General features: G+C 45.9%; 1 protein-coding gene across 12 annotated transcripts in view; it reads right to left on the reverse strand.

Moving 5' to 3' along the window:
* The window catches only part of CHL1 (cell adhesion molecule L1 like), a 131,756-nt gene that overhangs the window by 35,028 nt on the left and 73,167 nt on the right, over positions 1-23,561 (reverse strand). For 11 of the 12 annotated variants that reach the window (XM_032120390.1, XM_032120384.1, XM_032120393.1 and 8 more), the window contains 8 exons: positions 19,912-20,101; positions 17,912-18,017; positions 16,096-16,286; positions 8,380-8,502; positions 7,469-7,639; positions 6,088-6,135; positions 4,148-4,268; positions 600-784 (listed from right to left, as the gene is read on the reverse strand). In XM_032120390.1, coding sequence (XP_031976281.1) covers positions 600-784; positions 4,148-4,268; positions 6,088-6,135; positions 7,469-7,639; positions 8,380-8,502; positions 16,096-16,286; positions 17,912-18,017; positions 19,912-20,002 — 1,036 coding nt within the window. In that variant the 5' untranslated portion in view covers positions 20,003-20,101. The remainder of the gene's footprint in view (positions 1-599; positions 785-4,147; positions 4,269-6,087; positions 6,136-7,468; positions 7,640-8,379; positions 8,503-16,095; positions 16,287-17,911; positions 18,018-19,911; positions 20,102-23,561) is intronic. The other variant, XM_032120392.1, reaches the window with a different exon arrangement.

Below are 23,561 nucleotides of genomic sequence, written 5' to 3' on the forward strand. Positions count from 1 at the left end.
GAGGTGCTACTTTGTGCAAACCTTCCCAAATTCAAGAGGCCGGCATAAATTGATGGAATTGCCTGAGTCATATTGATGCCATGATGATTTTTTGCCTTTTCTTTCAAACCCCTGCTATACCTTTTTACAACTCCTGTATTCTTAGTGCTTTTTGCCTACATTCCTGGCCTTGTTTGTTCAGCCAGGAGACTTTGTATCTGGGGATCAGTGTGCCCCAGACCCCAAGGTCCTCTCCAGAACACATTCTGTAAACTGAGATAGAACCATCCAGGGGAAGGCTCCTTGGGGAGGGGGGCTCACTCGAGCCTCTCATTGGGGGATCTTTGATAGATCTGCTAATCAGTAACACCTATAATGTTGTACCAGATCTTTTGGGGTGTGCATTGCTGTGTGCATGGAGGTGCACTTGACCTAGATGTGTGCACCTAAGGATCCTTAAAATAAATACCAAGGTAAAATCCCTTTTTCCCTTCTAACCGTGTTTGGCTCTTGATTTTAAGACCAGGAAAAGGCATCAATATTAACAAAGAGCCTCTTTCACTTCCCTTTTCCCACCTTTTTGTCCCAAAACAATAATCTTAGTAGAGAGAACTGAGCACCTTCCACGTGCACGTGGAACTCGTGCCAGGCCCTGCCCATGGGGTTGCTGGCTGTGCACTGGTACGTCCCCTCATCAGCCGCTGTCACTTGGTCGATCTTCAGGATCTTCCCAAAATTCTCTGTCTCTGGCTCGTCCTTGGGCATGTTCCCAGTGACCTTTACCCAGCTGAGATGAGGAGTTGGGCTGAGAACAAAGGAAAAAAACAAGATTTTGAGTTGAGTACAAGAAGCTGCTGTGATGCTTCACGTGGCAGAGCTGCTGGAGTTCACGCCTGGGGTTTGGGAGGTGTTTTTTAGAAGATTTTGAGCCCTTTTAAAACTCTGGGGCTACCTAAGGGTTATACCACACAGCTGCCCTACTGCTCCTTGACCTGCAGAACCCCTGGGAGTGGGATTTTCACCAGGCCAAAGCACGAGGCTGCATTCCTTGGATGTGTCTTGGCATGGACAGCAGGAAAGGGGCTGGAGCTCATTCCATCCTCCTCCAAAAGGGCACCTAAGGACAGCAAAGGAGGGCCAGACTTCCTTGCAGGGCCTCCCCCCTGCCTGCCTCTTGGAGGTGGCCAAAATGCTCTTCCCATCCTCAGAAAGCGCCGACAGTGACACAGAACTGGGGACAGACGTCGTCTGCACGTCCCCAGCAGGGCTGGGTGACCCCGACACCGCACAGGACGCTCGGCCACAGTGTGAGAGCTGCTCCCTCCTGTGCCCATCTGTCCCTGTGGCTCAGTGCCCAGGCAGGAGGCACAGAGCCCCAGGTACCCAGAAATTCTGCTGTTCCACCCGCTCTGAGCACAGCCCTGCAAACATCCCATTATTCCCTGCAAGAGCCCTCATCCCGCTCTTGTCCCAAAGCCAGCTCCGTGCTGCACTGAGGCCGTGCCCTCCTGCCACTGCCACTGCCACTGCTCAGGGTATAAATCTTCAAAAAATGACAGATTGGAAATGTCCTTAATTCCCTGTTTTGCAGCCGGGTGCCCCCGATCTGAGTTCCTTGAAATCCGCTTCCATGGTCTGTGGGCATTTGGCAGCATGGGTTGGCAGAGATGTAGGCAAAGCTGATCATTTTTCTGCTGAAAATGGGAATTCTAGCAAATAAAAGTAACATTTGGTTCTAGAAGTTGCATTTTTGAAGGATTTCAATGAAAAGATGTGTTTGGTGATAAGGCAAAGAAGTACTTTGTGTTCTTTCAAAAGTGACTACTTAAAAAAAACCCTTTCAGTTAAAAAATGAATTTTTAAACGTTTTCTGCAAAATTTTTGAGTGAAACAAAAATACTTCTTTCTTTTCACCTTTTTCCAAAGGGACAGGAAGACTTTTCTGGCTTTCTCTTCTTGTATCTGATATTCATGCTTGCACATCAAAATTCCTATTTGAGTATTTCCAAGGTGATTTCCCTATTAAACCCCGTGAACACCCTCTAAAATCAGAGCTGTGGCTATGGGGAGGTTTGTGGGTTGGCAGATTTGCCTGATGGGGAGTGAATTAGACGAGGAAGTGTTGCAACAGGGAAGCAAAACTCACTGCAGATACCTGGAGTGAGTCCAACAGAGACAAGTAATGCACCTCCTTTCGGGAGTGCCAACTCAGCTCCTTGCCAGCTTCCACCAGCAATGCCCTTCAAGCCCATATGGAAAAACAAAATACCCTAAACATGCTCAGGCAGATAAATATCCTGACTTTGGAATTTTATGGAGGGAATATAATTGCAGAGCCTTTAATAGGAATTATCCCCATGTGAAGCGGAGTCTGCAGCTCCACGTCCAGCACGAGGGGCCGGTGATTTAAAGCTCTGCTCCACACAAAGCTCTGTCACAGCCAAACCAGAAGGACTCTGCTCTCACTGGGGGTTTAGTGGATGCACAGATTTTCTGTTTCTCTGGTGGCAGCTCCACTATTGCACTGACAGGCACATGGGAGAAACTGGGAAATTGGAAGAGCAAAGCAGGGCTCGTGTCTGAGTGAGTTGGAGCAGCAGGAAAAGGTCTGAGAAGGGAATCACAGGTTCTTGTGAGGGTGGCACTCAACATTTGTTATTTCCCATTCCTTTCCTTGCTTACCCTTAGTCTGCCCCGTGTTATTTACAACAAGGACAGAATTGTCCCGATTTCCCATCATAAAGCATCTATTTTACCCCTTCCCTATATTAAATCTTTCACTACCTGAAGGGAGTCAGCAAGGTAGAGCGTGATTATTTAAAAGAGCTTGGAGTGACAGGACAAGGGGGAACGTCTTCAGACTAAGAGAAGGTTTGGATGGGATATTAGGAAAAAACTCTTCCCTGTGAGGGCGGTGATGCCCTGGAACGGGTTGCCCAGAGCAGCTGTAGTTGCCCCATCCCTGGAAGTTTCCAAAGTTTGAGGTTTGCCCTTTGCTGTTGGATTTAGCAGGATCAAACCAATACAGCTGATTCTGGTTCGCTGTCCTCCTACAGAGCCATGGGTTTGTTCCTCGATGTTGCAAAATTATTAAAGGATCAGGGGCATGGATCACTGATAGAATTATGAGATCAATAAAAGAACTGTACAAGCAAGAGCCTGCAAGCAAAAGGCCTGAGAAAAACTGTCTGCATGAGAAAAATCCCTGTGTGAGAAACAGGCCTGGGAACAAGAAGGGAGTTTTGAAGCGATGCAGCTGTGCTGATAAGATGTGCTGACCGGGAGAGAAGGGAGGCTGAACTCTGAATTCTTTTAATCATAACATGACTGTAGAAGCTTGCCAATGTAGTCCAATTATGTAGAAGCAGAAATGCGCTTTGATAAGTTTTAAGCCACTTAAGAGTTAACAAGCTGGTATACTGTATAAGTGCCTCTGGATTGCTAATAAAGAGAGCTTGCTTTTATCAACCATATTGGTTTGGACTGCAATTTCTCCCCCCACCGGAGTCCACGGACCCTTTTTTTTCCCCCAACACCTCGATATCCTGTCCTTTGTGAGGACACCATGGACTGAACGTCCTTTATGGAAATCCTGGATGCTGGGGAATGGACACAGCCAGGCTCCCACTCACACCTGAGCCAGCACCTCCTGCTGTAACCGAGATTGACGGTTCTTCCCTCAATGGCCCAACCATTCCTTAAAGCATGTCTTCTATTACATCACTCAAGAACTTTGCTCCCAAAAACCTGACATCTCACACCTGGAAAACTTTAAATAATTTTGAGCACTGAAGCAAAACTGAATTGGCAAAGTTAGAACAGAAACTTCGCAGGTTGTGCACCAAAGCACAGAAGCTGATGCTGACGTTATTTAGTTTCTCAACATCTCAAAAGTAGCACTACTGGAAAAATTTCAATTTTTTTAATAGGACAGTACAAAGAATTCCATACTTACCATGCTATGGTTTTAATTACTTGTTTACAAGCTATAGCTATAACCAATACACCACTGTTGCGTGTACTCTGTGCTGTTTTACAGGTACAAAAAGCTCTGCACAGGAGTTCAGTTTAAAACTGTTGCATAATTTGTAACATCCCTTTTTTTTCTTTTTTTGCTCATTTCTCCCTCCAAAGGTGATTAAGTTTGTGCAGCATTTTCATTACTCACAGCCCTTCAGCAATACACTCGAGGAGCAGGACACCTCCCTTGATGACAGTGACTGATGAGCTACTGCCAGCAGATTCAGGAGGGATCAGCAGTTTGGGTTTCCTCTCCTTGATAAAATTTGCTGAAAGATAAAATAAAAGAGAAGTTAGGTGTGAAAGCTCAGAGCCTTTGCTTATCCTTCAATAATGCCACAAGCATCACTGCTGCCAGAAGGTTTTTTATTTATACACTTTGAGACTAATCCAGGAACTTTTATTTCTCCTGATAACAGTCAGAAGGGAGGTACAGTGATACCAACAGGCAGCAGTGCTGATGAAACCCCTTTTCCTACAGTTTTATATCCTGTTTGCCTAGGACTGGCCCTTCCTATCACCCCTCAAGCAGTCTGATCTCTCAGCTCCTGATCTTTACGTCCACACTACCTTTCTTCTGCATTGGCTCCATCATCTTTTAAACCTGAGGTGAAACCCCACCTTTCCTGACTTGAGCATCCCACAGAATCATCCCTCTTGCTCCAATTATTAAATCTACAGTAATGGAGATAGAATTTGCAAGGAAGACTGCAAAAATAATAAAACAAGATTGACCTGCATTTGATTCCAGCAGCCCATTTGTTCCAGCCTGCCAAACAAGGGCTTTAGGATGAAAAATGCAGGGTTCAGTGGCTGCCCAGTTATCACTATCGTAACAATTAGCACACTAATGAATCAGTCCCCAAATGGTGCTAGTTCTTCAAAAATAGCCAATTATGGATGCGTTGGTAAAAGACCACATAGATCTCTCTGAACCATTTTCTCATTTTTAAATTTAATTTCCCCTTGCTTTGCATCTCTACAAATCTGTGTCACAAGTACCCTGAGCTGCAGCAGAACACGTTGGTGCCTCTGGACACACTCAAACATTTCCCATCTGCCCTCCACCTCCTGCTGCCAAAGGCAGCCAGGCCCCCCTTCCCAGCAGGAGTTCAGACATCCCTTTGAGGGAAAAACTGCTTCTGGAGTGGCAGTCACAGTGCATAAGCCCTGCTTGTCCTGCTCCCAGGGCTCAGCTCCATGGGCAAAGTTGAAGGAGTGATGAGTGCTCTTAGTTATCCATCCCAAAACACTCCAGGATAACCCCCTTTTTCAGAAACCTCAATGCTTGTCTGGCAAAAAAAAGCTCCTTGAGGAAGTTAAAATTGAGCATTTAAAAAAAAAAAGAGAAACTCTCAAAAGCAATTTAACCAAAGAAATGAAGAATCAAGAGCTACAGACTCTACATTTCACATATTTGAAACAAAAGGAAGAATTGGGTGGAGAATTGCAGGAACAGCCACCATGCTGCCTGCATGGAGAGCAGGATATTTTCAGGATCTGCTCCACAGAGAGGGGCTCACAAAGCAACAGGAGATGGGAATCCCCAGGATGAGAAGTGCTTTGGTGTGCAGGTGACACAGACAGGGCACCACACAGAGAGAACCACCCCCCATCTACACCGCGGTGATGGGGACAGCCGAGACAGGGCACCCAAAGCTCCATAAATCCACACCCTGAGCTCATTCTGGAGCAATGCAGCCCTGGGGTGACATGAATTTGGGGTGTCAAACCCTGGCTGACTCATCCCAGAGTCCTCTTAACAGCCAGGAAAAGATTTGGAGCATCCAGCTCTGGCTCCTGCTCTGAACTGATAACACCAAAAACCCAGGACATCAGCCTCCTTACTCCCACCTCCTTACAAAGCATGAATGCTCCTTTCTCAAGTGAAAAAACAACCTTTTTTATTAAAAACCCCGCAGATTGCTCTCAAAAACTACAAAGATGAGCCAATTGTCCTCCCTGGGCCACTTAAATACATCCCATCGCAATCAAGAGGCTTTTGTGATGTGTTTTTTAGCAGCTCCCATTTCACCTCAGCCGGTGGAGTCTCAGTTCAAAGGCTAAAAACAGATGCATTCAACTCACCCTTAGTAACAGCAGCGTTAGGTGAGCCTGAGTCATTAGCATGCTTTACTGAAATAAATAAAAATGACAACCAAACAAACATGCAGGGTTGAGACAGAATCAAAAGAAACCACAAATCAACCAAAACAAAACCATGCCCCTCCCCACCCCCCAATTTCTGCCCCAAAAGAAAGGAAGAATGAAAAATATAAAGGAAAGCAACAGATGAGCAACAGAGCTTTGAAAATACAATGAGAATGCCTTAAAGTTCTGTGTTACTCTGCAAAATACCCCATGGGTGATATAATCAGCGTTTCATCCTCGCTATCTACAGTAATAAAAATCACTAACTCCTAAGTATCCACTAAAGAGAAATGTTATAAAATTTATCCGTTCTCTTGTTTCTTATTGGTTTTTTTTCCCTACCTATTTATTTTTAATGCGGTCCCTCACCATGCCCTTGGCACAGAGTGGAGTGGGCAATGTCAAGCTGAATTTACAGAACCCTTTCAGTTCATGCCTCTCATTTTTTCCTGGCCCAAGTCCTGTGGCTTTGCTGACAAGGTGGACACATTGAAGTGGGGTTTTGGGCCACTTCCAGGGCTACCAGCAGCCAAAACCCATCTTGTTTTTCTCTAATCTCTGTGTGCATCCGTGGGGGAGGGAACCCATTTGAAAAGCCATGAAGATGGCTTTAATTTGGATTTTTTTCTCACACTTATTACCCCAAGATACGATCTAAGCAAGCACTGAGACACACAAAGCCACTTTTAATCCTATATCTTCTTATCCCAACAAGAAAACTCTCAAAAATCACATATTAAATATGAGGGTTTCATTCACGAAGACAAAATTCTCCTTGGCTTTCTGGGCTGCGTAGGCCCGAAAGATCAGAATTTTTAACGAACAACAGAAATCTTCAATTCCCTACACATCATTTCATCGAGGGACTGGAAAACACCTCTTGTGCCACCACTGATGCTCCAGGCTGCCTGGAAAAACCCGGGAAGCATCGTCCTTCCAACCTCACTGCTGCAGCTGCACCAAACCAGGCCTTGCCCAGGGTGGAGGCAGCCACCAAGTCCTCAAAAGCCAGTGAAGCCCCATTCCTGGGGGACCTGCTGCACTCAAGAGCAGCAGATTTCCCTAATTCAACCTTGGCTTTCGCTGTGGGGACAGCAGGAGGAAGGACAGGGCGCTTTTGGGCTCTGACAGCTGCAAGAAGCTTTTCTCAGTGAAATGTAGCCTGAAGAACGAGGTTAATAACACAGGAAATAAACCCAGCACCGTGCCCTTTGTGGAGAGAGGCTCTCTTCAGAGAGCCAGGGCACCCATGTGCACACACTGCTGCCTGGGGAGCTCAGGAAACAAGAGCCAACAAACAGCTCAGCCCCACACTTACACCGGGAAACCCTCAGCGTCATCGGCATTTTCTGCACGATGGTCCTGAGCCTCGGGAAGGCTGCAAAGCAGCAATAGTCACTCCTGCTGTCGCTTTCTTCCACGTTGGCGAAGTAGAGGTCTCCCTTCAGGCTCATGGAGACCCTTTCATCTTGTGGGATGTGCTGCAAATCTGGCAAGGAAAGATAATTGTGAGGTGGGAATGACACGGAGCTGCTTCACCAAAGTGGCTCTGAATGCTCCCCTCATGTGCTTCCTTCCAGATACACCCAGAGAATGAAATTCCAAAGGGAAAGAGGCAGAAAATCCAGCAGAACCGATGGGTTATTTACCAATATTCAGTGGACAAGTGATAAAAAGTATTTTTTATATAATAATATATACCTTATAATAATAACTGCTAAGGAAAAATTGATATTAAAACCCCCGAGTTATTTTGCTTCCCAAAAGCCAGAAATTCCTGCAGAACACAAACATTGCAGAATAACAGGACAGAAACCCACAACAAGGAACTAATTATATAAACCTGGTGGATTATTTTTCCTTTACTATCACAAATCAATCATTAATTTATGGAAAGAGAAAAACAATAATGATAGAAATAACATATTGACAGGTGATCGCCTCTCTCCTGTAACAGCAGGGCTCCTCATCACTTACCAATATATACATTTTTTGGTATCTCATATTTAATGAGATGTTGTGTCAATGCACTCTACAATTTAACTTTGGGTCGTGCAAAGTCACATCTCCATCCTTTGCTTTTCAGTTTTATTCTTCAATATCCAGATATTCCTCCCAAGGACTTGCACAATTACCAATCCCATCCACGATGAACCTGCAATGAAACTGCTCGGGAAGACAAATGCTTTGAGCCCCCTTGTCTGAATTGTGTAAAAAACATTTACTCACCAATATTCATCCAGTAGATATGCAAAGGGGGGATGCCTTTTGGGGGGTTGCAGTGCAGGATCACAGAATCTCCATGCTCCACATCCAGAGGCTCGATTTTTTCTTTGGGGAATTTTGGTACACCTGCACAAAAAAGCAAAGAAATTCCTCTTTTATTGGTACTTTTTGAAATTTTGCCTTTTGCTTCCCCCTTGATAAGAGTTTTAATGAAATATTTACCTTTACATCATCCTTTGCATTCTCTGCCTTTAATACATATTTTAATTTACAAAGAGGCACAAAGTAATGATGAGTTTTACTCAGAGTAGGAAATCCCTGCATTCTGGGACACTCAGAGCTGGAATCCCTTCATTCACAAAGTTCTTGGACCATCCTGTGCAGAGCCAGGCACCGAATGGCGATGTTCAACACTTGTTTGTGATGTCCTGTGCTTTGCTTTGGCTTTAGTTTAATGCATTTCTTTTCAAACTCTTTCTTTAGCTCCTTTGTGCTGTCTGGAAGGGACAACTCAAGGCCACAGAGTCCCTAAGGACAAGCCTGGCACAGAGGGCTGTGCACTGCTGGGGCCCCAGCTGCTCCCAGGAGATCAGAAACCAGCCTGGGAGTGTGGAATGTTCTGGGAAGCCTTGGATAAAACATGGTTCCCAAGGATCCACTGCAAGTCACTGCAGGTGAGGACAGACATCAGGCAGCTGCTCCACCTCGTGCCTGGAGCTGTCCCAGCTCTTCTCCATCTCCAGGATCAGAGGAAGGCTGGTGTGAAGCCTCTGTCCCCTCCTCATGCCCTCAGGTGTGGAAGCTCAGCCGTGGATTCCTGCAGGCTCAGGGTGCAGGGAAAGGCTTGCCACAAAGCTCGCACAGGGCTGCACCAGGGCTGCTCTAGCTGGGCTTAAATATAGGTTAAATCATTAATGGATCGATGTTTAATCACCCACAGCACCTGATGCCAGCTTTTTGTTCAAAGCCTGGTCCATGCTTGGCAAACCTGGGCAACCTTGGATGCCCAAAATCCCACTGGAGCTCATCTGAGAAAATGGGGAGCAGAGCTGGGCTGGAGCCCACCCCAAGCCTGGAGCTCCCTCCCAAGGGCTGGAGCTCCCTCCCAAGGGAGGCTCAGCTCAGAGGTGATCACAGAGAAACCCCAGCCTGCAAAACGCAACCACTCCTCGAAGGAACTGAGCTAAGGCAGTTTCAGGGCTGACGTCGCCTCCTGCTTTCATTTCAGGCAGGTTCAAACTGGCCAAAGTTTCACTTCAGAGCAGCATCAACCAGCAAAATGAGCAGCAATTAAACAGCAAAGGATGGAGAATGTCCTGGCTGTGCAGAGTCAAACTGGCACAGCAAACATCACCTTCCTGGTGCCCGAGTCATGACAGGGAGCTCGGGGAGCAGCTCCACAACCTGAGACATCAGTGGTCCAGCAGGGAATCTGGGCACCACAGTGCAGGAGGCAAAGGAGAGGGGGAGAAATGCAGGGACAGGACTCTGAGGACACTTTACACATCTCAGGACTAGTAAACATGAAAAGAAGCAATCACTCCAGTGCTGATTGCCTGAATGCAGACTCTGCAGAGATTGGATCTCCAGGAGGGTTATTAGTAAGTTAGGAATTCTTAGGAGAGGCAAAATGCAGCTAATGAGCATCACCCACCCTGTAGGTGAAATTTCAGGTTAGAAAAAAAGAGCTGCATATTCATATCCAGTACATGGAAAATACATCTGCTGACTGCAGAGGTGAAATATTTTCCAGTAGGAAAAAGCCAATTTCTTGATCTAAAGCTTGTTTATTCCCCAAAGCACGTCACTCACAACAAAACTTTAAGTAAGCTGGATCAGGTGAAGGATAAGGGATTTCTGACCAAACCAAAGAGACCAGCAAATGGACTAATATGGGATCACTTATCTAGGGCATTGGCACCCCTTGTTCAAACCCATTTTTTGCCTCATTTAGCACAACCAGATCTGGGTATCCGATATCCCAGCTGGGTGCCGTAACCACGGGGCTTCTCAGTGCATTTCTGTGGCCAGTAATTAACAGGATTATACAGAAATACAGTGAGTCCCACCAGGAGACAGTGACAAGTCATGGTGCTGGTGGCATTAGCTGGCAGCACAGACGTTCATCTCCAACATGGAGCCCAGATGTTGGCAGCTGGACTTCACTGGGGGAAGCAGCAATTTGACCTCAAATGTCCTCCACCTCCAACAAGTATTTGCACCACAGGTGATCACGGCTTTTAGCTCCTTCCATGCTGTTTTTTTTTTTGCTTAGTTCACCATGGAAAGCGTTGGAAAACTTCGATTTTCCTCCTCGTAATGGATAAATTTGAGTGACTTAATCCTTGAAGCTTTGCAGGAGATGAAAACTCTTGATAAATTCCTGAGGCAAACCTTCTGACAAACACAATTTTTTTTTGCTGGGGTCCCACTGGTCTCAACGACTAGAAAAATACCTGCTTCTGAATTCCGATTTACTAAAAATAAAAAACTTCTGTCACATTAGACTTTGGATTCTGTACATCAATCTTCAGTACATCTATGCAGGCAATATTTTGGATTTTTTTGCAGTGCTCCTATGTTCTAATTAGTGGATATTCCAGAATCAATCACCACTGATTTGTGGCTGATCACAGAAGCTCTCGCAGCTGAGTTAAACTCAGAAGCATTGCACAAAATTAATTGTGCTGTGGAAGTGTTTAATACTGTACAGAGCTCTCAGTGCAGCACATGGCCACTGAAAAATCCAGCTGATGGCTCTGTAGCGACAGCACTGAAAGGGTCACATCAATCTTCCATGAATTCCCCACACAGGGATGTGACCGGAGGGGACAGAGAATCCAGCACAGCTCTGGGGGAGAACAGTGGGCTTTAGTGACTCTGAGAAAGGCTGAGGGGCCAGGAGGGCTCTCACCACACAAAAATCCCTTGGTGTGCATGTGGAACAGCCATGGGGCAGATGGAAACCTGCATTCCCAACTCCTGCTATGGAGAATCTCCTAAAATACCGCCCTGACACCTCTTAAAATACTCCTGGGAAAGGCTTTGTCACCAAGGTTTTTGTCCTGACAAGGCTGCACTCAAAAACCAGAATTAAAGTGCTCTGACAGTGTGTGAACCATGGAGATGGAAGATTATCAGTGGCCAGAGTCATTTGTGCAAGGAGCCAGGATCTGCTTAATCCCTGGGGTGACTCAGAGTTTAATGACTGAGCTGTGCTTGAGACCAGGCTGAAGCACCACTGGCAGATTAGGGGGGCTGGGAGAAAATCCAGAAAGGAGCCTGAGTCTCTCTTCCTCATCCCTTCAGAAAATGCAGCTTCTCAACCTAAAGCAAACAGGAGGGAGACCAATACAGTGCAACACAAAGGATTAATTTGAATTTAGAATTCAATTTAATTTGAATTTAGAGATTCAGAAATACAGCAAGCAGAGCTGGGAACCCCAGTCCCCAGCATTGCTCCAGATTTACTCAGGGATCCATTTAGGACACCTTGTCCTACAGCTCAGTTTTTGTCCTACTGCTGATTACAGTGACTTCACACTAAAATTGCATCAATTATGGCAATTTATTCCAGTTTATGTGAGAATGGAGCCCTTTCCAGCTGGTATTTTACATGTTTTGGGGTCAAGTGTGGAGAAATTGAACAAAGGAAAACCATTTCTCCAGGCAACTTGTCCTTGAGATCCCTGTGTCTTGTTTTTATCAATATCAGGTGTAAAATGGGAGTGAATTCAGGATGGTAAATCAGCACTTAGCAAATATATTGTGAAATTATTGTAGAAAAACATCACTGTAACCCAGGTCTGGCTTTATAGCCTTTGCTGTTGTTTCTGCTGGAGATGTCCTGGCATAAAGGAGAGCTCAGCCTGACCCATCATGGATATTCTCATATTTTTCCTTACAAATAAACCCTTAAAGGATGTAAAAGTGAGACCAAGCAGAAATAGTCAAGAAATTTCTATAACCTCAAAATTTCCAGCTCCTTAGACACTTTAATTAGCATTTAATTATGATTTTTTATACAGATCTGTATCTTGTACAGCAAACAGCCCAAAATATCAAGGAATCTTAACCACGACTTTCCGTCCCTGATCTTGAGCTGCACTGAGTGAAGCTTGGGAAGCTTCCAGGGCTCATCTCCGTGCCTCAATTGATATTCTGATCCAGGAGCAGGAGCAGTAGTTAAATCTGTGATTTCCATTACATCCTTTGAACTCTTTATGAGATATGATCCTGCTTGTTTATGGATTTTTTAATTGCTGCCTTAAGTTGAAAAAGTTAGCAAAGCCTGGCTGTCAGGAAGAGCGTGGCTGGGAGTCCACTTGCTCCCAAAGGTGTGGAATGGAATCAGCGACAGCTGTTTCTGCATAAATCTCTGTTACCTTTTCAAAATGATGGCCACAGGCAAGGATCAGAGTGAAACCAAGGATTTAGGAGGCCAGAAAATCTGCCACAGGTAAAGGATGGCTTAGGAGGCAAGAGGGTTAAATTTCATTCCCATCACCTGCAAAGACTCGGTAAATTGCTCTCTTTTGTTTTCTCTTCCATAAAGGTTACACCAAAGCCTTCCTGAAACTGGGATGGCCTACTTCATCAGCTCAGTATCTTTTACTGATTTCAGGATATTCACACCTGAGTGTTCGAATATCAACTTAGGTCCTGCTTTCTTTAGGAATTCTTGCACTAACATCACTGGAAGAGCACAGCCTGCCACGGGATAATTCTCCGTTCAGCCAACATTTCCACCCTCAGGTCTCTGGTCTTCTGGAGCAGCAGCTATAGAAAAACTGAGCATAAATCTTAACTCAGTCTGTCATGAAGAGTCTTTTACAGCAGAGTTAATTAAAGAAGTTTAAACTGTACTTCTTCTCCTTCCTCTGGCATTGGGCCTGCTCACTAATTCAAGCAGCAGATTCCCGAAATGCTGGAGGAGGGGAGCTGAAGTCTGTGTTCTCACCATTTAAATTCATTTTCATGCTGAATGTATCTTGTAACAATCTGGCCTTTGTTAGAGCTGCAAACACATCGAGATCCTCAGAGCCCATTCTTCCCCTCTCCTTAATGTCATCCTGCATAGGGGAGGTGGGGTATTTTCATTATGTAGGTAAGATTTAATGATCATTTCTGCTGACATTTCTATTGCTTCCCTGGAATGACTACTGTGAGTAAACAGTCTTTTGTTCTCCTTTTCAGCAGCAACCTCACAGACCTAGTATTCTGCTTCTGCAGTGGAAATGTAATTTATGAAAGAAACTGCCCGGCTCTGCTGGGGTTTTCTTCCCTTCCCTGGCACGGTGACTTTGCCAAGGAGCTTTACATCTGACTTGAATACAGCTGGCACAGCTCTGCCACCTCTGCATCATTATCATGAATGCAGGGAGTGATCTCACATGTACCAGTCTCTGCTTCAAAACCTGGGGGTGAATAGAGGTAATTTATCCCCAGCCCCTCTGTGGCAGGGCCTGATTTACAGAGGATCTGTGCACCAGCAGCTCTTTCACTGGGGCACAGTTGTGGAGCATCCAGCACTTTAGAAAATCAAAGGTGCCTTCTACTCCTCTCTGAATCCTGATTTAATTTGCAGCATCTACACTGCACCAGTAAATGAAAGGACTGATGGCAGAAGAGTTCTAATAACAGCAATTGTGCTTTAAAAGATGTGTGAGTTGGGTAAATCCCTCTAATGCATTATCTGTACCATGTATTTATTTGCTGGGTTTAGGACTTTGCATATATTAGCACTAAAATTCCTCTTGCTTTTGAGAATAACCATGTTCACAATCTCTCCATGAATTTGTTGCCATCCACTCCCGCAATATTTAATATCTACTTAAGCTACTCTAGACTGTTTTTCATTAAAAGCAAAAAATCTCTTCCTGAATACAGATTCAATAATCCCAAATACAGACATCAACTCCTTGTTTTCCGTTTTAAGCATCTTTTTTAGTTCAGTAGCAATGGAGTATCAGAATATTCTGCTGCTGGAGGTACAAACATGACACTGAGCACTTTAACTCCTCTGAAATGTAATGAGTGTGAGACATTTTGCTTAAGAGAGGTTGTATTAACCCCACTGCCCTGGGGAGACTTCAAAATTAAAAACTATGTCCTGCATAAAGTTTAACTGCAGGACTCTCCTGTCCCTGCCCGAAACTCCAGCTGCCACCAGGTGCCCTGTCCTACCTGTGCAGCCAACAGCTCAATAAACCTCAACTTGCTGTCCTAAAATCTCGTGCAGTTCTCCTCCACTCTGGAATGCTCTTCCCTTTAAACAACTGCATGGTAGTGGAGGCTAAACCACAGAGCAACACCTGGAATCCTGCTAATTCCTCACCAAACACCAAGTTCTGGCATCAGGGATTACTGTGCCCTACACTGCAACATGAAATAGATTTCCCAAGGGAAAAAAAAAAAACAGTCCATAAAACTGGATGGAAGGGAAGGAAGGCATGTCTTTCATGAGGAGCACTCATAAAATACATTTACATGGCATCCTCAGCAGCTCCCTCCCAGCAACTCTCCCAGCCCTTGCAATGTCCTGTTTTCACTGTGGCCACAGCACCATGACTCTCCCAGCCCTGGCTATGCCTTGAATGCTTCTCAGGATTATTTCCTATACTGAAGACAGGACAAAAATGTTTATTCAGGTTTCTCACAGCCCATTTCATCTGCACTGATCTGCCACAAGTGGGTTTTGTACAAAGCAGCCAGCTCCTGGCACTGTGGGGGTGAGAAGGCTGCGGATGTAACTCCTGCCACAAGGATTCCACCTGAGCATGGAGATGTCAGATATTTGATAACAAAATACCGTAGGAGCTTGGAAATCTGAAAAAATTCCACTGCACTGCTGCTTCTCCTCTCCATCTCTGCCACTGAACTGCATCATAAAACCTGCTTCAGGTTCTCACGCTGCTCCCAAGTTTCTTGTCCTCCCACTGGGAAGATTCTGCTTCAAATTTTCTTCTCCTAATTTCATATGTTTCAATCCTGAATTTAGGACCAAAATGAGTGTTCATCTCTCAAACTACAAGGATTTAATGGATTGGTACAGACCAGCTGTATCAGCTCTGGGACATGGTTTAGTGTTGGAGCTGGCAGGGCTGGGTTAAGGGCTGGACTCGATCTTAAGAAGTCTTTGCCAACCTTAATGATTCTTTGACTCTATTCATAAATTTCATCCCACTTCTACAAACCTGGTCCTTCATCCCTAATTTCCCCCTCTGCCCTTCCTCTGTGCTAATGGTGGAAGCACAAATTTCTAGGATCAGTAATTTTCCCTGCTTTATTTTAAAGCTTGTTTTCCATTCAGTTCCAGGGCTTTATTATTCTCCCCATCAGTATTTATCCCAAACCCTGAATGCTGCTGACATCAGATTAATGAACTCACATCTGATCAAATCACTTCCCCTGGAGCTTTCAAACATTTGCATCCATTGCTATTTTACAGTAATAACCTGTGGGAGCTGATAGTGCAGTGGTCTGAAACCTTGCATCCAGATTTGGTTTCTCTCCTCAAAACCAGGAACTAAATTAAATCATTCCAGGGAGAAAATACAACTTTTTCCTTTGAATATTCACTGAACAACAAACAACTCATGTCTTACCACACACCACCTTAGGGACTGGTTCTTTCCCATTTATTTTGAGGAAAGACAGTTCTCATCTTAATAATAAAAGTAATAATTATAAATTCAAACCAAAAGTAGAAGCCCTTACTTGGAACAATCAGCTCAATTTCTTCTGACATGGCAGTTCCCAGCATGTTGGATGCAAAGCAGCGATATTTCCCTTGGAAATTGTTGATGATTCCCCGGTTTTGGATCACAAAAGTTCCAGAGTTGTTAGATGTAACTATCCTCGGATCAGATGATAAATCAAATGGTTTTCCATCCCTAGTCCAGTTAAAGCTGAAAAATAATAGAGATGTTATAATGGGCAGGCCCCAGAACAGCATTTTGGTACTAAACCACGGGTGAACGTGGGGCCAAGAGGGTTTTATCAAACGAAAAGAAAAAAGTCCACGTAAGAGGAGAGAGTTGAGTGGTACAGTGAGCACCGTGCTCCTCTGCCTCGTGCTGGCTCTCGGGCACATCTCTCCTTCCACACACTTTGCTTTTGGACAGCTGGCTGTGACAAGAGACATGAGCACAGAGCTCAGGGCAAGGACAGCGATGAACAGATGTGGGAACGCCAGGGCCACACGCTGACAGGACCTGGAGGCTTGCAAAGGCTGTGGCTGTGGTGGAATTGCTGCTTTGGAATGGCAAAGATCCACAAGAGCTTTTCCCACCCTCCACCATGGCTGAACCAGAAGAAATGGAGATGATTCCACGGAGTTTCTCCTTGCCATAGAACCATTTGTAGTTTTGATGCTGCTGGGGGGTGATTTTGATGAATGCTGAAGCATTTGTCACATCTTCTGGACCTGCAATTCTCAGAGGGACCGAAATTTTAAACTGATTTAAATCTGAACTGATTTAAAATCAGACAGGTGGAAGTTACACATCCATTTGGTGGAATATGTACCCTTTTTGTTGGGGTTGGTTTTTTTTTTAGAGCATTGTTTTAAGAGAATAAATTAATGTCAGCAAAACCGTTGTTTTGGCACTTCACCAGTCTTGGCAAAACTGCCTTGCTCCAGGATGGAGGGAATATGGGATCCCTTCACCTAACAGGCACTGTCACATCGTTTAAATACACCAGGAAACTTTTCATTGATGCACTGACCAACAGTGGAACAAAGGGAATTTGTTATCATGCTACAAATCCCCGTTCAGAGCTCAATTAAAAATTACCAAATCATCTTGATATAAATAAAAGAATGCCCTTTTAAAGTTTAAATTGTGTTGCAGAGAAAGAAGGGAAGGATTAAAGAGAAAAAATGATGTAAAAACCAGCTATTAATTTAGCCCAAACACCATTCAGTGGTGAAAGCCTCGGGAGGAGCTTTTACTGTGTTATTATTACACTCTTGTTAATCACATTTTCATTAAAAATCTTCCTCTTTTCCACACTGGTGTAAACTGCACAGAGCTTGTCTTTGGCTATTTATTTGAATAACTCCTTATGTGTCTCTCTGTACCACTGCCACGGCCCTGCTGGTGTTAGGAACAGACAAGACATCTGATAAAATGCAAATGTAGGGTTTGAATACACAGTTCCATGTGTTTGGGATTTTTAGGGTTGCTGTGGAAGAGGCAGAGGAGCAGCTGGGCCCCTTAGGTTACCATGACCCAGCCCATCTCTTGCAGCACAACCCCGACAAGATTGTTTTTTAAATCACGAGCTGAATTTGGCACGTGCCACAGAAATGAAACGTCCCCCAGCAAGGAAAACCATGTTGATACCTATTCACAGGGCAAGTGGAAGTGATGGACCAACAAAAGCTGAATGGCCTGAATGGAAAGCCAAACCTTCACCCCACCGAGGATGATGAGCAGCTTATTGTGCAGCAGCTCCTGACAGCCACAGCAATGTTTGGCAAAGTTAAAAGCAAGCTTGGCTTCTGTTTGCTTCTCCAAGCAGTACTCACGTGGGCTGGGGGTTTCCTCTGGCTTCACATTTAATGGTGAAGTCCTCGTCAAAGGGGTAGGCAACCTGGGTGTGGGATTGCTCCGTGATTGTTGGGAGCTGGGAAACTGAACACAAGGAGGAATCGGGTTAAAAGGCCATTCCAGCCAAACTGAGCTCCCCTTGAGTGGAGAAGGACAATGGCAGGATTGCCTTGTTCCTGCACAAAGTGAGGCTTGCCTTGGGAAAAAGATGAGCATCACCCCCCTGGCATGGATAATACTGTCTGCTCCCCAAAATGATCACTGTCACTGCCTCAGCAGCCAAAGAAAGGCCTGGCGGAGGGACAGTGCCCACCCTCATTGCCCTCCCAACCCAGCCAGGGCAGAGGGGAGCTGGGACCATGCCAGAGCTAAAGCCAAAGCCCGGCGCTGTGGACTGGCAAATTTATTCCTAGGTGGAGTCAGTACCTGGATTTAAGCCAGACACAGATGCACACACATGGATTAGCAAACTGCTGCCTCCATCCTGGATAAAACCACCAGGAAAAGGCACGGACTGCAAGGCTGGTTTAACACCCACCCCAGGGCGCAGCCGCACGGTCACACAAGGAGGCTGCACTAACTTTTCCTTCTTTCTGACGGAATTAAAGTGTTGCAAAAGCCTGTGTAACAGGAAGGAGAATGCTCCCTGCAGTGGAGCTGGGGATAATAGGATCATCCCATTGTTATCAACAGCCAGGAAGAGAATTAACAGGCTCTTTGGGTGCTGCTTTAAGTCCTGGGAGCTCAGAGCTGAAGTGAAACGTGGTGCCTTGTCATATCATGTGGTCTCAAAGCTGAACACTTCTAAGCCCACCAGCTTCACTGATCAGAAACAACTCTTTCTATTAAAATATAAAATGCTTCATTAGAGCTAATTAAGGTTTAGGTGGTTCCCTGGGGTAGGTTCATAAAAGCAGTGGATGCCCAGAGAGTTTGTCCTGCACTTTACATCACAGCCCCGCTTTGGCTTTATTGAAACTCAAGGAGCCACTGCAGCACCTTCCTGAAAAAAAACAAAAAAAACCTCTACTTTCCAATGCAAATTTGGATAGTTTTACAAAAATATCCTATAAACTGGCTTGGTTGGCTTCCTCTTTTAAGGGCTATTGGCAGGCTCCAGAGTGCTAAGAGCTCATGGCAGACCCACAGGATGCCCTGAAACTGGTCTGTGTCCTACTCTGAGACCTGAAAAGAGCCTAAATTTCTTATTCTTTAAGTTTACTTCTTTGTTTTTCCTCACAGTAATTCGTAAGCTCCAATATTGTTGAGTTTTGCTTTGTTGGGGCTTTTTTTGCCACCAAAACAACAAAGCAAACTGTCGTTGTCAACCCTCCTGGTCCATTTATGTCTGAAAAATGCAAAGCTCGGGAGGTCTGGGCTGTACTCCAGGCAGAGGGGTCCCCTGGCTTTCCTTGGATTGTTCCCTGTGAGCCTCATCCTGTATTTTACACGTGTCCTGGAAGCTCATGATCCATGTAAAACAAGCAGTTTGAATTCATCCCAGGCGGCGGGGGAAGGAGGAGCTGCTCCCCGGAGCAGCCCACGGAGTGTGAAATCCTTCTCTGGAGACCAACATTTGCCCGGAGACATCCACCTGCTCTTTTCCCAGGCTGGAATGGCAGGTTGCACGACACGTAAGGAGGGATAAATGCACATCAAACAAGCTTCAGGGGGATTCAGAGCCAAAATGAGGAATTTAAGTGAAAGCCAAACCCAAACCCTCGGAGCTAAGCGTTGTGTTGGATGGCAAACACCAGATAGATGTTGTTAGACAACTTTACTGCTCCATTTAAGCAGGCCCAAACAGGACAGCTTAGTTCTTTATCAGCCCCAAATTTCCCAAAGGCCACATTGTGGCAAGATTAAATTCCAAATGGAACACAACTGGAAAGGAGGATTTAATATTTTTCCTTCAGGGAGAGCTGTAAAGGAATACCAAACAAAACAGCAAAGTGCACAGCAAATAGCTACAACTCACCTGATAATGGTATTTCAATAGCTGCTGCCAAACTCAATACAAAGAAAAACAGGCATATGGTGATGCCTCTTGTGCTTAATAGCATCTCCATCACTCTTCTGTAAACAAGGAGTCCAAACAGAATGAGAGATACCTTATGCTTCCGCTCACTGTCACTTCAAATCAGGCGCAGAGATGTGAAAGTGGGAGTCTAGTGAGGAGAACAAACAGCAATATTAGCCTGCAATACCAACTTGGGTCTGACAAGGTTATAAAATTAAAGCAATGCTTCAGATTTGCAGCTAAATTGCACTAAACGGTCCAATTTCCTCTCCCCCCATTCCCTGGCTTCAAGAACAACCCCTGCTAAATTTCTAACAAAATAGTACAGCTCTATTATAGCGCAGAAGTATAATTATTTTTTTGTTGTTTGGCAATTAAAAGTAGGGATGGTTTAGAATACGGTGTATTTGTAATCATTCCAGTTCATAAATTTTTCTAATGAGAGTTGTGTAAGTTGGAAAGTAATGTAACAGATCTAATGAGAGAAATTTGGTACACTAACGACCTTGTTCATAAATCTCATCTGTCTTTTATCTTTCATTTATGCTCAAAGAAGGACACAATCTCATTTAGTTCATTACTAAGAACCAGAACATGAAACCTTTGCTTTCCCCCACAGCCCCAGAACTGCTCTACGTGGGTTTTACACATTCTATTAGATATCCTTAGGTTCTGAATTATGAGGCAAAAATGTTGTGTAGCTGCAAAAAGGAGACAGATCCAGCTCTAATGAGCATTTAAGTGCAATTCACAGTGAAGTAAAGGAGAGAATTCTGATTTAGATGCGACATTAAGAAAAAATTCCTCCCTGTGAGGGTGGGCAGGCCCTGGCACAGGGTGCCCAGAGCAGCTGGGGCTGCCCCTGGATCCCTGGCAGTGCCCAAGGCCAGGCTGGACATTGGGGCTTGGAGCACCCTGGGATAGTGGAAGGTGTCCCTGCCCATGGCAGGGGATGGGATGGGATGATTTTTAAGGCCCCTTCCAACCCAAACCACTCTGGGATTCTGTGACTCTACAAAAGTGGGTGCACAGAAGATTCCAATCTCCAGCTTCATCCACGGTACCTCAGTCAATTATTAACCAGCACAAGTTGTGTTTACCTGTGCACCCTCTACCACAGTGCTAAGGGACATCAGGCTCAGGAGAATTTACACCTCAGTTGTCAAAATAACTTTGAAAGAGCAATTTTGAAGACAAGGCCACTCTGCAGGAGCCAAGGACTGATGAGGCAGCCCAGCCCCGCACAGCCCAGTGAGCTCTGTCCCACAGGCAGAGCTGCACCAGGGCAACAACCCACTGCCAGGCTAAGCCTGGCTCACACACAGCTCTTGTATCTTTGCACATCCCACCCCGTTAATCCAGGGATTAGAAAAGCAATCCCGGGATCACAGGGAGCAGTTGGCATGTGGGGCAGCAGGAGGTGGGACTGTGGATGGCTGTCCCTGCTCAGCACAGCTGGGGCAGAGGCAGAGCTCAGCCACACAGCCCACACCCTCCAGTCCGTGGGGGTTTTCTCCTTATGGTTGCTTTTCTCTACAAAACACAGGCAGAAAGTAGAGATTTCCCTTTCCCCCAGCACACTCCCTCTCACACCAACCCCAAGATAAGCACAGCTTGTGCTATGGCCCTCCCTCCAGGATGATTCCTGTTCACATGGCCACCAGTCCACAAAAACTTCCTGGAAGTTCACATCTGTGAGACCAAAATCCCCGGGTGAAGATTGAAATTGGCCAACGAGGGGCAACCGACAGACCCTATAATCACATAAGCCTCATTTGTTTAGAAATGAGGCTAAAAACCAGATGTCTTTTAAGTATCTTAGGCCCGGAGTATTTGCTGATGGAAGAAGCTGACTAATCTGCTTAGTGCCTTGCTCTGCAGAAGGGCACTGGAGGGGACAGGGACAGGGGACAGGCTCAGCTGGTACCCCCAGGCTATGCTGGGTGTAAATCAGCCAAAATCAGGCAACACCAGTAGTTCTGTTTGTGGCAGTCAATATTCCCCCAATTTGAGTTCTCCTGGCTCTGACTTGTGAGCAGGGGAGCTTTCCAAAGCTCAGCCTGCCAAAACCTGGGCTGTGTGACAGCACAGGGGACACACAGGACATGCAGCAGCCCCAGCCAGCAGCCACCTGATGGCTGCTGTCACTGCAGGATGGGGCTCTCCCCCTCCTCACCTGCCCCTGGCACACGCTCAGCTCCAGATCTGTGTCATCGCCAGTAAAACAGATGCTCTGACAGAAAACCCTCTGGATGCACAATTGCAATTTAGGCTCATAAAACCTGACCAGCCTTGCTGCCTGCAGATGGTATGCTGGTGGCAGCGAGAGCCTCCTCTCCCCCATCTGCTGACAGCTCTGGGGACAGGAGCAGGCAGGTCAGGATGCCAGCCAGAGGCACGGGAGCTGGGATTACAGGAGGTGTGCAGCTTGCTAAGGTCGTGGGAAGTTTCCTTTAGATGAGTATTACAAAGCATTGCATGAATTCAGATTAAATTCAAGAAAAAAACAAGAGCACAGCTCGATCCCTTAACCAAACCAATTAGTTCACACCTTATTTTTTTTTTCTTTTTTTTTTTAATGAAGTGCCAGAGCAAAGCAGCAACGTTCCAAGCAAGCAGGATATCCTTTATCATGTGGTACAGCCCGACTTGCCTCTGCAGGCTGCTGTAATTAGTCGGCCTGTCTAGCACCTCACTCCTGTTCCCTGGCTTGAATACTAATGCTGGGGGCTGACAGCACCAGCATTTGGAAGCAGCCAGCACAGGGGGACCAGCAGTGCTGGACTTGGGCACATCCAGCAGAGAATTCCACTCGGGAACCTCCCTGCAGCTGCGTGGGACCTCGGCTGGCTTATTCTGAGGGGTTTCCATGAGGTGCAGTCCTGGGGTGATGTGAATCAAGCAAGAGGCTCTCTGTGGAGGCATTTACCTTGTGACAACCTCCCAGCAGGACAAGCCCCCTGTTGCTGTGTCTGTGTATTATCCCTGATGGAGCAGCAGAGGCAATACCCTGGCTGTGACTGGGATTTTGGAATGCCAACGCTTCACACACATCTCCCCCCTGTGCCCCACTCACCGGTCTCTGCTCTGTGCCCTGTTCTGGGCAGAGCTGGTGCTCAGCAGGCAGCCAGGTGAGGCACATCCTCCCTGCAGAGACCTGGGCCAAGCTCTTCACCTTTTCAAGGTGACATTTAGGCAGGGCTGCCAAGCTTCAGATGTTTAGGACGCCTGTCACGCCTTCGGCCGTCCCACCAGGCCTCAGGTGAAACTGCAGGGATCCTGATTAAATCCCCGAGCTTCCCCCTCACCTCCAGCACCCAAAACACGCCGAGCCCCTTCCTTAATGAGCAGTATCAGCCATCCCCCAGACAGCTCCATCCATCCTGGCTCCACACACAGCCACCCACCCAAACTTCAGGCAGCACAATCTTTCACTCCAGCGATGATTAAACTCCAAACCCAAACTTCTCAACCTGTGCCAGTTCCTAGCAAATGAACAATTTCGCTGCCTAACTAATTTGGAGAAATGACTGAGGGAGCTGTGCAGGCACTTGGCAGCCGTGGGCAGGTTTCGGTCTCACTGGTGCCAAAGCACAGCTCTGTCCTTG

The sequence above is a fragment of the Corvus moneduloides genome, chromosome 11 (genome assembly GCF_009650955.1).
Source record: "Corvus moneduloides isolate bCorMon1 chromosome 11, bCorMon1.pri, whole genome shotgun sequence".
Lineage (NCBI taxonomy): Eukaryota > Metazoa > Chordata > Aves > Passeriformes > Corvidae > Corvus > Corvus moneduloides.